Source organism: Xiphophorus hellerii, chromosome 6 (genome assembly GCF_003331165.1).
Source record: "Xiphophorus hellerii strain 12219 chromosome 6, Xiphophorus_hellerii-4.1, whole genome shotgun sequence".
Classification (NCBI taxonomy): domain Eukaryota; kingdom Metazoa; phylum Chordata; class Actinopteri; order Cyprinodontiformes; family Poeciliidae; genus Xiphophorus; species Xiphophorus hellerii.
In genome coordinates this window covers 11,805,960-11,819,124 of record NC_045677.1, presented here as the reverse complement: position 1 = coordinate 11,819,124, position 13,165 = coordinate 11,805,960, and the positions used below count along the sequence as shown (strand labels likewise).

The 13,165-nt window shown below is 38.4% G+C and overlaps 1 protein-coding gene across 3 annotated transcripts in view; it reads left to right on the top strand.

Moving 5' to 3' along the window:
- Nucleotides 1–13,165, top strand: part of LOC116721665 (ephrin type-A receptor 3-like) — a 104,669-nt gene that overhangs the window by 24,468 nt on the left and 67,036 nt on the right. For all 3 annotated transcript variants that reach the window (XM_032565530.1, XM_032565529.1, XM_032565531.1), the window contains 3 exons: nucleotides 4,003–4,203; nucleotides 5,258–5,365; nucleotides 7,067–7,418. In XM_032565530.1, the coding sequence (XP_032421421.1) occupies nucleotides 4,003–4,203; nucleotides 5,258–5,365; nucleotides 7,067–7,418 (661 nt within the window). The remainder of the gene's footprint in view (nucleotides 1–4,002; nucleotides 4,204–5,257; nucleotides 5,366–7,066; nucleotides 7,419–13,165) is intronic.

Here is a 13,165-nt window from a genome sequence, read left to right as displayed (position 1 = left end):
GACCGTCCTGTGATGTCCGACTGCTCTCAGCTCCGCACAGATGGGTCTATTTAGCTGCCAGGCGCCTGTAATTTACCAACACTTATTTCCCCCTCCCCTCCGTCAATCCCTTTTTCTTCCTCTTTTTTGTGTTGCATTCTTTTAATTGAATGGAGTGTTGCTTATCACAATGGCTATCAAAGTTGTTCGTGCAGAGTGGTTCAAGCTTTATAATTTGTGTTTTCTTTAAATATTTAAGTTGCTGCTTGACTTTGGTGTCTGTCTTTTACTACTTCTTCTTCTTTAGACTGTTGGGTTTCTGGTGGGAAGCAGTTGGATCAAGAAGGAGCCGGTTTTGTTTGAGCTCCAACTCATACGCAGTGGATTAAAAGCATCTGAATGTTTTGAGCTCGAAATGTGTGTGTGGTTGTGTTTTAGTGCTAAGGACTCAGAAGGAAAATGCATCAAATTTTTGATGTGATGGTGAGCACTCACATCAGATTAACTTCAGACATTTAATCTCAGCTCAGACTCTGGTCGTCAGATGGTTGCTTTGAAGCAGCCTTGCTGTTTTATTCACTTTAGACTGAGATTGTCTTTATTATAACAATTTTTGATTTATTTGATCTAACATTGAACTTGTCCAGTCTGACCCTCGTCTCCCATTTCCTGTTGTTACAACGAACTCCGAATTTTGATTGCGCCCCTGTTTTTTAATTTTTATTTGAAGAAATAGCAGAGATTTTCTAACAGGTTGAAAGCAGCCAATATCCTACCTGTCAGAGATTAACTTTCATTTCCATTCTCTATAAGTCCATATTAATTGGACCCAGAGGTTAAAGCTCCCTTCTTTGTCAGGTTCATCTGAAAAGGGCGAAGAACAATGTGGACTTATGCTGCCTTAAAACAAATTAATTTTCAAATGTTTTAGAAACTTTGAAACCAACACAGCATTTCCTTATGCTTCCTTTCGCTTAAAAATATATATTTTCATGGATTTCATATACTATGCGATTAGTTGGTTAACTTGCAGCGAGTATTAGTGTGCATTTTTTAAAGGTAATGACTAAATAATCCAAAACATATAAAAATTAGACAATATAACAGCTGTTGAGAAATTAAAATTTTGAACAAAGAAATTACTTTTATTCCTAAGTTTATTAGCATGGATGCTAGCCTTTTGTACAAACAAGTAGGTGTTCGTAGGTGTAGGTGTTTGAGGTCTTCCACTCAAACACCTACTTGCACAATCACAAAGTTCACCCCATTCATCCTCCTGCTACATTATAAAAAAAAACGGTTGTAAACTCCAAAATGTTCAATTTGACTGACCTAAAAACTATTTGTATTGTTATCGTGTTAGCTTTTTGTTTTTATCTCTTTAGAGTTAGTCATCAAAAGTACATTGTAGTTTTTTCATATTTTGGCTTTGTAAGTAGCCAGTTCTTCTTCTCCTTCCTCCGCCTTCGTCTCCTGATTGTGGGGACTTTTATTCAGATCCATTGGAGTACACATAGTATAAAAAAGACACAGAACAAAGGCAATAATCTAATGTCTTGGGATTCTGCTCAATTTTCCATTGGTTGGGAGAGAGATTGATTTGTGTATACTTAAGCTCCTGCAGGTGCATGCATATGTGCAAGCGCATAATAGATTTAGGAGATTTGCCAGCTGTAGGTGGAAGTGTGCCCATCGCTTTGGAGGTCAAAGCCTCAGTCTTATGACAATGACAGGAGCTCAGAACAAAGATGGTGGTCCTCTCTCTTTTCTCCACCGCAGACCAGAACTCGTCCAGATGGTGTCTGAGAGGTTCTGTGTGTGCAGAAGAAAATTCATTTATCCTGCACTTGTATGGATCGTATAGCTAAAGTCACTGAAACCACATTGGTTTATTTTCTCTTTTCTCCTTTTTTTTCTTTATGGAGCAGAAATGTTCTCTTTGTGTGTGTTCGGATAGAAATGTTTTTCTGTTCATGCAAGAAGTGTTCTCAATTACAGCCTTAGTCAGAAGTGGAAACAGATGGTAGCAGATGACAGGAGACAAAGTAGCTCTGTCCTACCTACCCCTTCTCCTCTCTCTCCCTTCTTCTCCAGGTTTCTCTCATTGTGTCTCAGTCGTTCAACTGCTTCTGCTTCTAAAGTTCTTAATCAGCGTTCTAGAAAGACGCGCCTTCTAGAAAAACTCGCTAGGTCTGAGCGAATGTGGAGCATGGTCATAACATTCCTTCAGCTATCCTGACTCAGATAATCGCACATATTCAGGCAGACATGAAAACAGAACATACGGCCTCAGTGTTGGTTTACTCTAAACCACAGTTCAAGGAGCTTGGGCCAAGTTTTCCCTGCAGCAGCGACTGAATTACATTGTCTCTGTGTATTGAGCAATGATAAACAAGATTACAGCTGAGTAGTGCTGTTGTCAGGCGAGTCGTGAGTGGCTGAATGTACGTCTGCTGGGCTTCAGCTGCATCGACTTTGATTAGAGATTTATATTTTAGTTAAAGAGATTTCACTTCAGCACATATTTTTCTCTACATCGCTCCCATTTGTGCTCTTCCTCTCTCCGTCCCCTCATCACTTGCACATTTGCTGAGTCTTCCAAACCATCTATCATCATACTTTTCCTTCTTATTTTCAATCCTCACTTTTTTGTCCCTCATTTTTTATATTTTAATTCCCCTCTCAGGAAACTGGGATGTCATCAAAAAGTAAATTTATTGATTTTAATTAAAGTGAAACTTATGTAATTACTTATTGTATGTCGTGATACTTTTAAGCATTTGTTTCTTTAATTTTTTTTATCAAAATAGCATACAGCTGATAAAAGCTCAAAATCCAATCTCTCTGAAAAGTTGTAAATTAAATGAAAATGTTTATATAGTTTTATTATAGAAATGTTAACCTGCTCTGCACTGTTTGTTCTATTTTAGTTCAGTTAATACAGTGCTAAGTCATGTTAGAAGAAGAAATTACCATCTTTATAAACCTTAAAAAATGTACAGGTTTATATTTGTTTCAATTTTAAACCAATGTGGCTAAATGGATTTTGCTTCACAAGGCTATACTTACTCCTGTTGCTAGTTTACCTTTTTTCCCCAATTTTTTTTTCACTCAACTTTCTATTCAGGTGCTTGCAGGTTTTCTGTGACTAGTCCGATTCTTTCACAGCTTCTTGACTTGATACCAGCAAATAATATGCCAAACAATATCATCATCAACTCTGGAAACATCACTCCTCAAACATCTGGGACTCTGTGCCTCTCCTGTTCCTCCGGACTCTGGAACCAAATCAAAAGTTCAAGCAAGACATTTCAGACATTGTAGTACTTTCACCAGTAGATGACTTCAAACATTGCAACAGTTGTAGCCCAGTCTGTATGGCGACTTTCAAGCACTGAGGCCAGCTGCAGTTTGGACCTGGTGAATCACCAAAACTTTTAAATGCGTTTGGCTTCACAACCCTTTCAAGGCTCTGATTACCCCTACTGCATTTTTTGTTTCTCACTTTTTCCTTCCACTTAACCTTTCATTAATATGCACTCTGTGAATAACCAGCTTTTTCAGCAATAACTTTTTATGTCTTGTGCTCCTTGTGGAAGGTGTGATTGACTGTCTGCTGGACAACTGTCAAGTCGGCAGTGTTTCTCATGATAGTCTAAGCCAAAACTAGGACATAAAATAACATTTCTGTATTAAATAAATGTTTTCATTTGTTCTTAGGTTACTTGCAAGAAACCCAGATTTCCCGAAAAACTGAATTTTGGGTTTTAATTAACTGTAAGCCTCGGTCATCAAAATTAATAATGTATCACTCAGAGAGTAATGTATCAATTGTACATATAATGTAAGTTTCACCTATTGAATATAGTTGTTAAAAGAAAATGTTTTTAATGGATATTGTGGTGTATTTAGAAACACCTGTACATAAAAAGCAATAATCTCATAGTGTCCTAAAACCTTAAGCCAGCTTTGAAATGTAATTGAAAGAGTAAGATAGCACATCCCTCTCTTTATCATTCTCAGTGGGAGGAGATCAGTGTGATGGATGAGAGGAACACCCCGATGAGGACTTACCAGGTGTGCAGTGTAATGGAGGCCAATCAAAACAACTGGCTGCGGACGCGGCACATCAGCCGGGAGGGAGCGCAGCGAGTCTACATCGAAATCAAATTCACCCTGAGAGACTGCAACAGCCTGCCCGGGGTCTCTGGCACCTGTAAAGAGGTCTGGATCATTTTGCAGACAGGCAATAAAAGGGATACTATTCGAGCTTGAGATATAAGAAACATCTGCGTCCTGATCTTCTCTTTTTGTTACTTTTTGTTCCCCCTGAACACATGGAAATTGTCCAGCAATGCTGCTGCTGTTTTGTGACTGCTCGCTGTGAAGACCATTTGAACAAACACAGCTTTTTTTGTCTTTTATAAAGGCAGAATCAATGTCACAGTCAGATTTGAAATAAAGTTATAGAACATTTGTAAATCTGCCTCTTTGGACTACTTGAATCAGAGGGGTTTTTGGGGGGGCCAGGGGGGGGGGTTCATAGTAATCTGACATATTTATGATTGAAACATTTATAAATTGGGAATAAATAATCCCTAAGCACATGCAGTGGAAGTTTCAGAGACAAAAGATTAGCTTTTTTATGATGGGAACTGAATGGAGTCCCTCAACGGTAAATAAACATTTAATTCATTATGCTGGATAATTTTACAACATTTTGCCTTCTTAATTTGTTCGTAGGCAGCACATTAACATATTTATTCATGTCAGGCTTATGGAGAGTTGACTTGAAATGTTTATAATTTAATTATCACTTGGATGAAATTAGTGCTTCTCTTGAGCGTAACACATTATGCTGCAGAGCAGCAAAAGAGCATTGTTTCATTTTGTCTGCCTTTTATCTTGAATAAGCACTACAAAACAAACACATACAAGCTGAAGTGCACTTTGACAGATATTGAATAGATGAAGAATTATGAGACAAGAAAAAAAAATAAAGGATGAAACAAGATATTCCTAAAATTCTACATGTATTTGAATGTTTTTCTACAACGTTTTTTTTTCTTTTGTCCATGTGGTTACTGAGGTGAGAATTTGAAGTAACACACCCACACAGCTACATGTGCATTACAGTGAAAACACTCCCAAACATTCAGACAACTGGCAGGAATTTTAACGAATGAACAAATACTAGTTTATCACTGGTTAAAGTTTAAAAGTCTGCCTGCTTGACATTTATCCAGCCTGAATATTGACAGATGCTTTTGTTTTGCAGACTTTCAACATGTACTACTATGAGTCCAACAATGCCAACCTGTGGTTCATCAAGGAAAGCCAATATGTCAAGATTGACACTATCGCTGCAGATGAGAGCTTTACACAGGTATGGGCACACACTGACCTACCTGGAATGAAATAGCTCATGTCCTGCATTTATAAATCAGTTCTAGTGTCATGGTCGACAAACTATAATTTTAACACTTCTGTTACAAAAGTTGGTCATCTTATTACTGATATCCCAGATAATACTCCTCAGATCCAATGTAATGCAAACAAATATACGAGAGCCTTTATGCCCAGCAACATAAACATCTACAACGATTCTTATTTTTAAATTGAACAGATTTTTAAAAATTATATTTGCAAATTTGACGATATATTTCATAAAAGGAAATGGTTGCATAATGAAACTTGATAAGATAGGCTTTTGAACAATAAACATTTCTTGAGTAATAAATAAAATTGGAATTTAAACTTGGGTATCCTGCTCTATTTAGCTGGGAAATTATCAGTACTCGGTAGAGATGAGCTGTTTTTTTGTTGAGGTGTCATCTGACAACTCCTGTTTTGGCAACTGAAGTTAGTATGTATTTCATCAATTAATTGAAAATTCACAGATCAAGACATTTTTGGGCCGTTTTCAAGTTACTAACTTTGTTGACTTCCAACTTTCTTATACTCATCCTTAAAAACTACATATCCTACATAACTTGAAACATTTCCATTTTACAAAATGTTTCAAGTAAAATAAAAGACTGCTTGCTGCTTTATTACATTATCCTCAAATTATTTGACAGAGCAATTCATCAAAATAAGAACCCAGCTAAAATGAATTACATTATATTACTCCTTTACAAGACAATGCTGAAGATCTTTTTTGCACCTCAATATGTAGAAGGGTGCAAAACTACAATTTATTACACTTTTTGATGACAAAACAATTCAACAAAAATCTGTCTCCTTCTTAACATTTGTGTGAAAAAAAAGACTCTTTTTGCTTTCATGGGTTAGTTTATTATTAATCTTTTGTCATGACTGATTACTTTTTTATTTGGGACTGAAGGTAACAGTTCACTGAATATATGCAGGAGAGAATTAAATATTACATATTTCAGAATTAAAACAAAAATGATTTAAAGTTTGATATTTTAATATATATTTTGTTTCTTACTTTAGTATTTAAAATGATTAATAGGATTAGTGGCATTAGCGTTGCTCCCTGCAAGCAGCAGCCTCACCTTAATTGTAAAATTTCCAAGACTGCTAACATTTCCGTATCGAGCATCACCCAAGGCAGAATTTGTCTCAAAAGGATAAGACAGTGCATATTTGCTGCAATATTTTCAGCTTCATTTTATTTGCTGGAGATCATTCTTGTTTAAAGTAGCTGCCTGAATGAACTGGAAATACACTTTCCCTTTAAATTCGTATATGTTTTTAAACACCTCAATAATACAGAAAAAAGCTGAACACAACTTTTCTCAGGTAAAACGCCTACACCTAGGAGTGTGGATTTTACACAGCCTGTTAGAGTCATAACTGATGGTAAAAAAAAATAATAAGATTTTTAGCTTGCAAACCTCTAGTCACTGATCGCAGCCAGGAAAGTCACCAATTTTCAGTCACCAGTTGATTTTGTGGTGCATCAGTGAAGGTAAATGTTGCAAATGCTGATCATAAACGGAAAAACAGTCAACTTTGTTAAGTAGCCAGTTGACTGTTGCTTGTTTATCTAGGTGTGGCTATGCACTAACCCCAGGTGTCTTTCAAAGAAACTAACAGAAAATGCATTGTTCATTCACAGGTGGACGTTGGTGACCGTGTCTTGAAGCTGAACACAGAAGTGCGAGACATCAGCAACTTGAGTAAAAAGGGTTTCTACCTGGCCTTCCAAGACCTGGGTGCTTGTATCGCTTTGGTCTCAGTCAGGGTCTTCTACAAGAAGTGTCCTCTGACTGTGCGCAACTTGGCCCAGTTCCCCGACACAATAACAGGAGGAGAAACGGCGCTGGTGGAGGTCCATGGAGTTTGTGTAAATGCCTCTGAGGAGTTTGAGCCGCCCAAGATGTACTGCAGCGCAGACGGAGGCTGGCTGGTCCCCATAGGGAGATGCGTGTGCAAACCAGGCTTTGAGGAGAACAAGGACATCTGCCAACGTGAGTCGGGTGGGGACGACGAGGATTGAGTGGAATGGAAATAGATGATATATATTTGTGTCTTAGAAAAAAAAGTGACATAAATTAAACAATGCAGACACAACAGATATGTTTTATTGCTGGAAAGTCACATCTTTTGTCAAAGTAAGTTTGCCGTTTATGCTCTCTGTGGTGGTATAAGCAAAGGAATCCTTATAAACATGTCAAGGTGTCACCAAGTCAGTCAAAGTTAAGGAAATATTTAAGAGTAGATCTACCAGTTAGATTTGTGGGTGAATTCTGATCTCCAGAGTTTTGACGAGCCAATAAAGTTTTTAGCTTATTGCAGTTTTTCCTTAAGAACTATAATACACAAACATATAACAATAGTATTGAACTCTTCCTATCATCCTTTACAGGAGCATTTTATGCCTTTTAAGGGAAGATAAAATGGTCACTGATTAGCGTTGCTAGCAAATCAATGATTACATGTATCAAGGATTAATAGTGTGTGTTGCATGGAGAGAATGTAGATTCTTTTCAAAAGGTTGCCAACATTTATAAATCCAACATGTTTCATAACAGACAAAAGTTAAAGTCCGAAAGGGGGAGAAAAAAAACCCTCTGCCTTCTAAGTTAAACAATTAACCCAGAATGGAGAGGATGATACTTTGTGTGTCATCACTCCTAACAAAGCACAGACAGCAAATAGAGAGGAACAGGTAGGGATTTCTTTAAAGCATAAAGTCTTTTTTGTGTGTTGTTTATCAAAGGGGAATATCTAATGCTCATGGAGAAAAGTCGTGTGTTTGCGTGTGTGTTTTGGCATTTCTCACTCTGTAAGGCCCAGTTTTTGCAATAGTTGCTTATGTTGTGACAACCCGGTGCTCCTTAGGGGGCGCACAGCCTGGGCTCCATACGATGAAGTGCTGCTATAGGGTTAGGGGTTGGGTTTAGGACTACAGTGTGAACTGAGTTTAGGGTTCGACATGTTCTGTTGATGGTTAGGTTTAGGGTAAGGGTCAGGGTTAGGTTACAGACATGAATGAAAAGTGAATGGAAATCAATGCCGAGTCCTTGTAAATACAGAAAGACACATGTGTGCGTGTGTGTGAGAGAGTGAGAGAGAGAGAATAAGGCAGTGCTCATTGATGTGTGCTGTGGAGGGAAAAGGTATGCCTTGTGGAGGAAGATTATTGAGTTGTAAAACTCTCTCAAATGGTGTGTGTGGTGTGTGTGGTGCATGAGTGCGAGCTAGCATGTGTGTGTGTGCATGCAAGCATACTGTGCATGCGTGCAATTTGAATTATGCTCATGCTGTCACCTATCCCCAAGGACTCACTTCCTTGGGAAAATTGGAGCACAGATATTCATCTCAACAAAGTAGAAATGGGTGCACACGATGCAATTTCACTTGTTTTGGAGAAGCAGCCGCCAAGACACTCAGAAACTTGGCAGTTGGTCCTTAGAGACAAGTGAATAAGAACAAAATGTGCTCTGCAGTTTGCAGACTGGTAATGCGCACAGATCGTGGCAGAATGCTGGCTGCATCTCAATCATGAGGCACAGACTGCTGAGTTGTCTTGCCTGTCCTGCCTGTCTGCCTGTCTGTCTGCTGTGGTTATATCAGGTGATCTCCCTGACAGCTTTTCAAATGATTTCACTCTCCTCACTGTGAGGGTCTATGTCACTTTCTACATTTTGGGACCAAGATACAGCTTTATGGTGTGAAACAGTTGACCTTCATGAATTCATCACTTGGGTCCTTTAGCGTTATCACTCCAAAGAGAATAGACCGAGATTTAACAAGCTTGCTTTTTAACCCAGTGGCAAATGGCTAGTTTATATTTCTGTGCTTGATTGTTTTGAAATGATACAGTCTTATTGACACTGAGATCAGAGGTCAGAAAATATATGTGGCTCTTGTCTACTCAGTTACGGAAAGACTGACACATGGGCGTGAAGGTCCTTCGAGACAAGCGAAGTGCTCTTGTCCATCGTTATGAGTAAAGAGCTAAGCTAAAAAACAAAGCTCTCAATTTACTAGAAATATTATTTTCAAACTGTCACCAATGGTTGTAAAAAGTGGAAAATCTGGATACAAGCAGCTGAAAAAGGGGGCCGAACTAAGACTTGGAGATAGGATGAGAAATTCTGCCATCATTCTGTTGCTCTATTTCATCTGAAAATAGTAATTGATCCTATTTAGATGCCTCCTGGGCAAGTATTGAAATATATATCACTTATGGCCTGCAACACTCTGGGAAACCCTGCAATGAGTTGGATAATGTTGCTTGGGAATTCCAAATTCCTTACTTTGATGACCAAATGCCTTATCCCAGTGGTTCCCAAAGATTTTCTGGGCCCCCCTATGGATTACAATAAAATCCCCCCAACAAAAAGAAAACAAAATCAACTGGGCACACACATCGTTCAACCAGCCATAAACCTATACACATATTTTGTTTTCAAACTCCACTGAAGTTTATTTCACACTTCAGGTTGCAACAAAACAAACTATAAACCATCTTTACAGTGAAACCCTTTTGTGTAACTCTTTTTTTCATCCATACTGCTTTCCGTACCCCCCCTCCTGCAATGGCAATGCACCCCTAATATGGAACCATTGCCTTATCCTAAGCTTAACACCTTACTTTGAGATCTTTGCATATAGATTATATATTGTTTGTTATTCTGTGAACCATCCTGAACTGGAAGAGTGGGCTTACCTTTCCACATGCACCGACCAAAAATAATGTTGGGTGTGAACCAGAAGGGGTTTTGTATCGTGCCACCTTAGAGTGGATTTAAGCCTGAGAAAGGTGTTGGGATTTGGCTGCTGTGTACTGTTGAAGTATTTGTTTTTATTTATTGGAGAACATTTCCATAGAACTGCAGTTTCACCACCACAAAGCAAAATAATTTTGTACCCCGCATATGTCAGCAAATCAAATCCCATGGGTTTTTGCTGCTCATAAAATAATGCCACACAATTTCTTTTATCCTGAATAACAATGGTGCTTGTGCTGGGTTTTTTTTCAAACCATACAAATGTTTCTATTTTTGTGTTTTTTTCCCCCTCTTTTCTTGTCAAAACTCACTTAGCCAGCTAATGTAACTGCATCCATAATCAGCCGTCTTTTTACAAGAGGATTCATAAAAGACATAAGAGGGTGCAGAGCAGTAAGGCAGCTTGGTGCGTTGCGCTTTAATGTGTCCCTGTGAGAACGAAGCTTGCACTTCTGAAGAGCTCCTCTCAGCGCTCTGCATTGGCTCTGAACAAAAGGTTCCTGCCCCGACACAATCTGGAGGTCTACCATGGGGACGACACGCGCCACTAATGCATTCAAATGATCCTCTCTAGTTTGCTTTCACACAAAGGGGTGAGTGTGGGAGAGAGAAACACAGAAAGGCCTGGAGTTTCATTTGTATAATCAACGTGGAGGTGAGCAAGCCACTTAATGGAGGGCCCGAGTTTTCTCCCTCTTGTTCTTTTTTGTGGGTCCAGGTTTCCTTCCTCTATCACTTCCCTACTCCGATACTCAACATTGTCTTCAAATGTTCTTAGTGAATCTTGATCTCTTATCATGCCTCTCATTCACACCCCGTCCCTTCCACTCTTTCCGTCTCTCCTTCTGTTTCTCTGTCTTGGTCTGAAGCACTAATGGAATCATTACTGGCCTTACTGTGTTAGACAAACACCAGACACCTCCTATTACGGCCCTTTTCCCCCCCAAATCTCCTGCTCTTTCCCCTTTCTGTCTGTTGCTTTCTGGCTATGCTCTGATGTCTGCTTCTATAATTAGACCATTCTCCACTTCTTGCTCTCTACCAGCCACCCATTTTGCTTCTCACTCATCTTCTCTGGCACTGTCTTCCTTTTTCACCTCACCATTCCTCTCTCTGTCCCTGTTCTCCTTCTTCAAGCATGCCTTATCTTCACTGCCTGCTCTCGTTAAACATTTATAGATCATGGGTTCATCTTTCTCCTTTTGTCTTTTCCAACCCAATGTTTCATAATCTCTTTAAGGGAAGTGTGCATAAATGAGTGTGTGTTGATGGGATGAATGGTTGCATGGACAAAGATGAAAACCCCACAAACTGGCTCTTTCTTTGTCGTGTAAACAGATGAAGAATCATCAGACTGTGAAACGGGCTGCAGCAGAATTTGTTGAAAGTGCTGTCCTAATTAAAGACTGCAGTAAAAATGGTCATTTTTATCATCATATAATAAAAAAAATAATCACTGTTTAGGGCTATAATGGTTGTAAAGTGGTGTTTTTGTCACACTTGCATGGTTTTTATCAAAAAGTTATCACTGGAAAGCAATAAATAATAAAGTAACTAGTCTGAACAGCTACAACATGCAATTTATAAATGATGATTTCAAAATTGAGGAGAAAAAGCTATCCAAATAATCTGGCACTATGCTACAAAGTAATTTCCCCTTACCCCTAATAATACTTGTGCCAACCATGTTGGCAACAATAGCTGTCAAGCATTTGCAAAAACTGTAAATGAATCTTTTACATCACTGTTGATCAATTTAGGTCCACTCCTCTTTGCAGAATTGTTTTAGTTCAGTCACAGTGATGGGTTTTTCAAGCATGAATGTCCTGCCACAATATCGCAATTGGATTAAATCCTATTGTCTTGTTAATGTTAGCCATTCAAAGATGGGCCTGTCAGTGACCTTTGAATCATTGTCTTGGTGCCTTACCCAAGTACGCTGGAGCGTGAGGTCACAAATAAATGACTTGATCTTATCTTTCAGGATTTCTGGTGGAGAGCAGTAGTCATGGTTCCACTCCAGATTGTCTATTTCCTTAAATAGAAAGACACCCCGATGCAATCACAATGCCATCACCATGCTTGACTGTTAGCACGGCGTACTATTTCTAAAAACGCTGTCTTAGTTTGGCACCAAATATAAACGTGTCTCACAAACCTCCTAGAAAGTTTCACTTTTCTCTCGGCAATGCAGATAATGTTTTCTAGAAAAACATGTTTTTTGGCTTACATTGGATGTTTTTTATGTTCTTTTATTTTAGATTCCGGAATAGATTTGCCGTTGAACTCTCCTGCGTATACAATTTTTTATCTTGTCTGTGTATTTTTGCTGAATCATCAACAATGATTCTATCTGAAGCAGTCTTCACTGCTTGATGGTGAGCCGTCATGGCCTTCAGGCCATTCAGAAAAGACTTTAACTTGTTACAGAAGCAAAAACTAATAACACACAAATACCAATAAATTTAATAATCTTTTGAAACAACTTATTTAAAATAAATCAAAATGAATAATTCTCTATAAAATAAAATGACCTCGATTACAAGTTTTCTATCTGAGATCTGCAGCTTGAAGTATTTTTGTCGAATTGTCTGGTGTTTTCTGAGGTATTTCAGAGTGGATCCATCAGTAGGCTGGCTATGTGTTTGGGTTCAGCTCAATTAAATACAAACTAAATGGTTAACTAATGAAATCTAATTACCTCAGTTGGAGCTTAACAAGTCCTATGTTAAGCTGTGTTCACCTATGGTGATATTGGAACCTCCCCATGGTTGGGGTTATGAGATTTAATGTATCGGCAGGGTATAGAACGCTTGACTATGTGAAGTACAGTTCAACACTCCAGGATGACTAATCAGTGTTGTTTAAAGGGGAGGTGGTATGTAAAAGTGACTTTTTAAATCTTTATATTATGCTATAAGACCTGATGGAACTGAGTGTTTGCAGAGTTTTTCATATGAACTGCTTCTCAGTCCAAT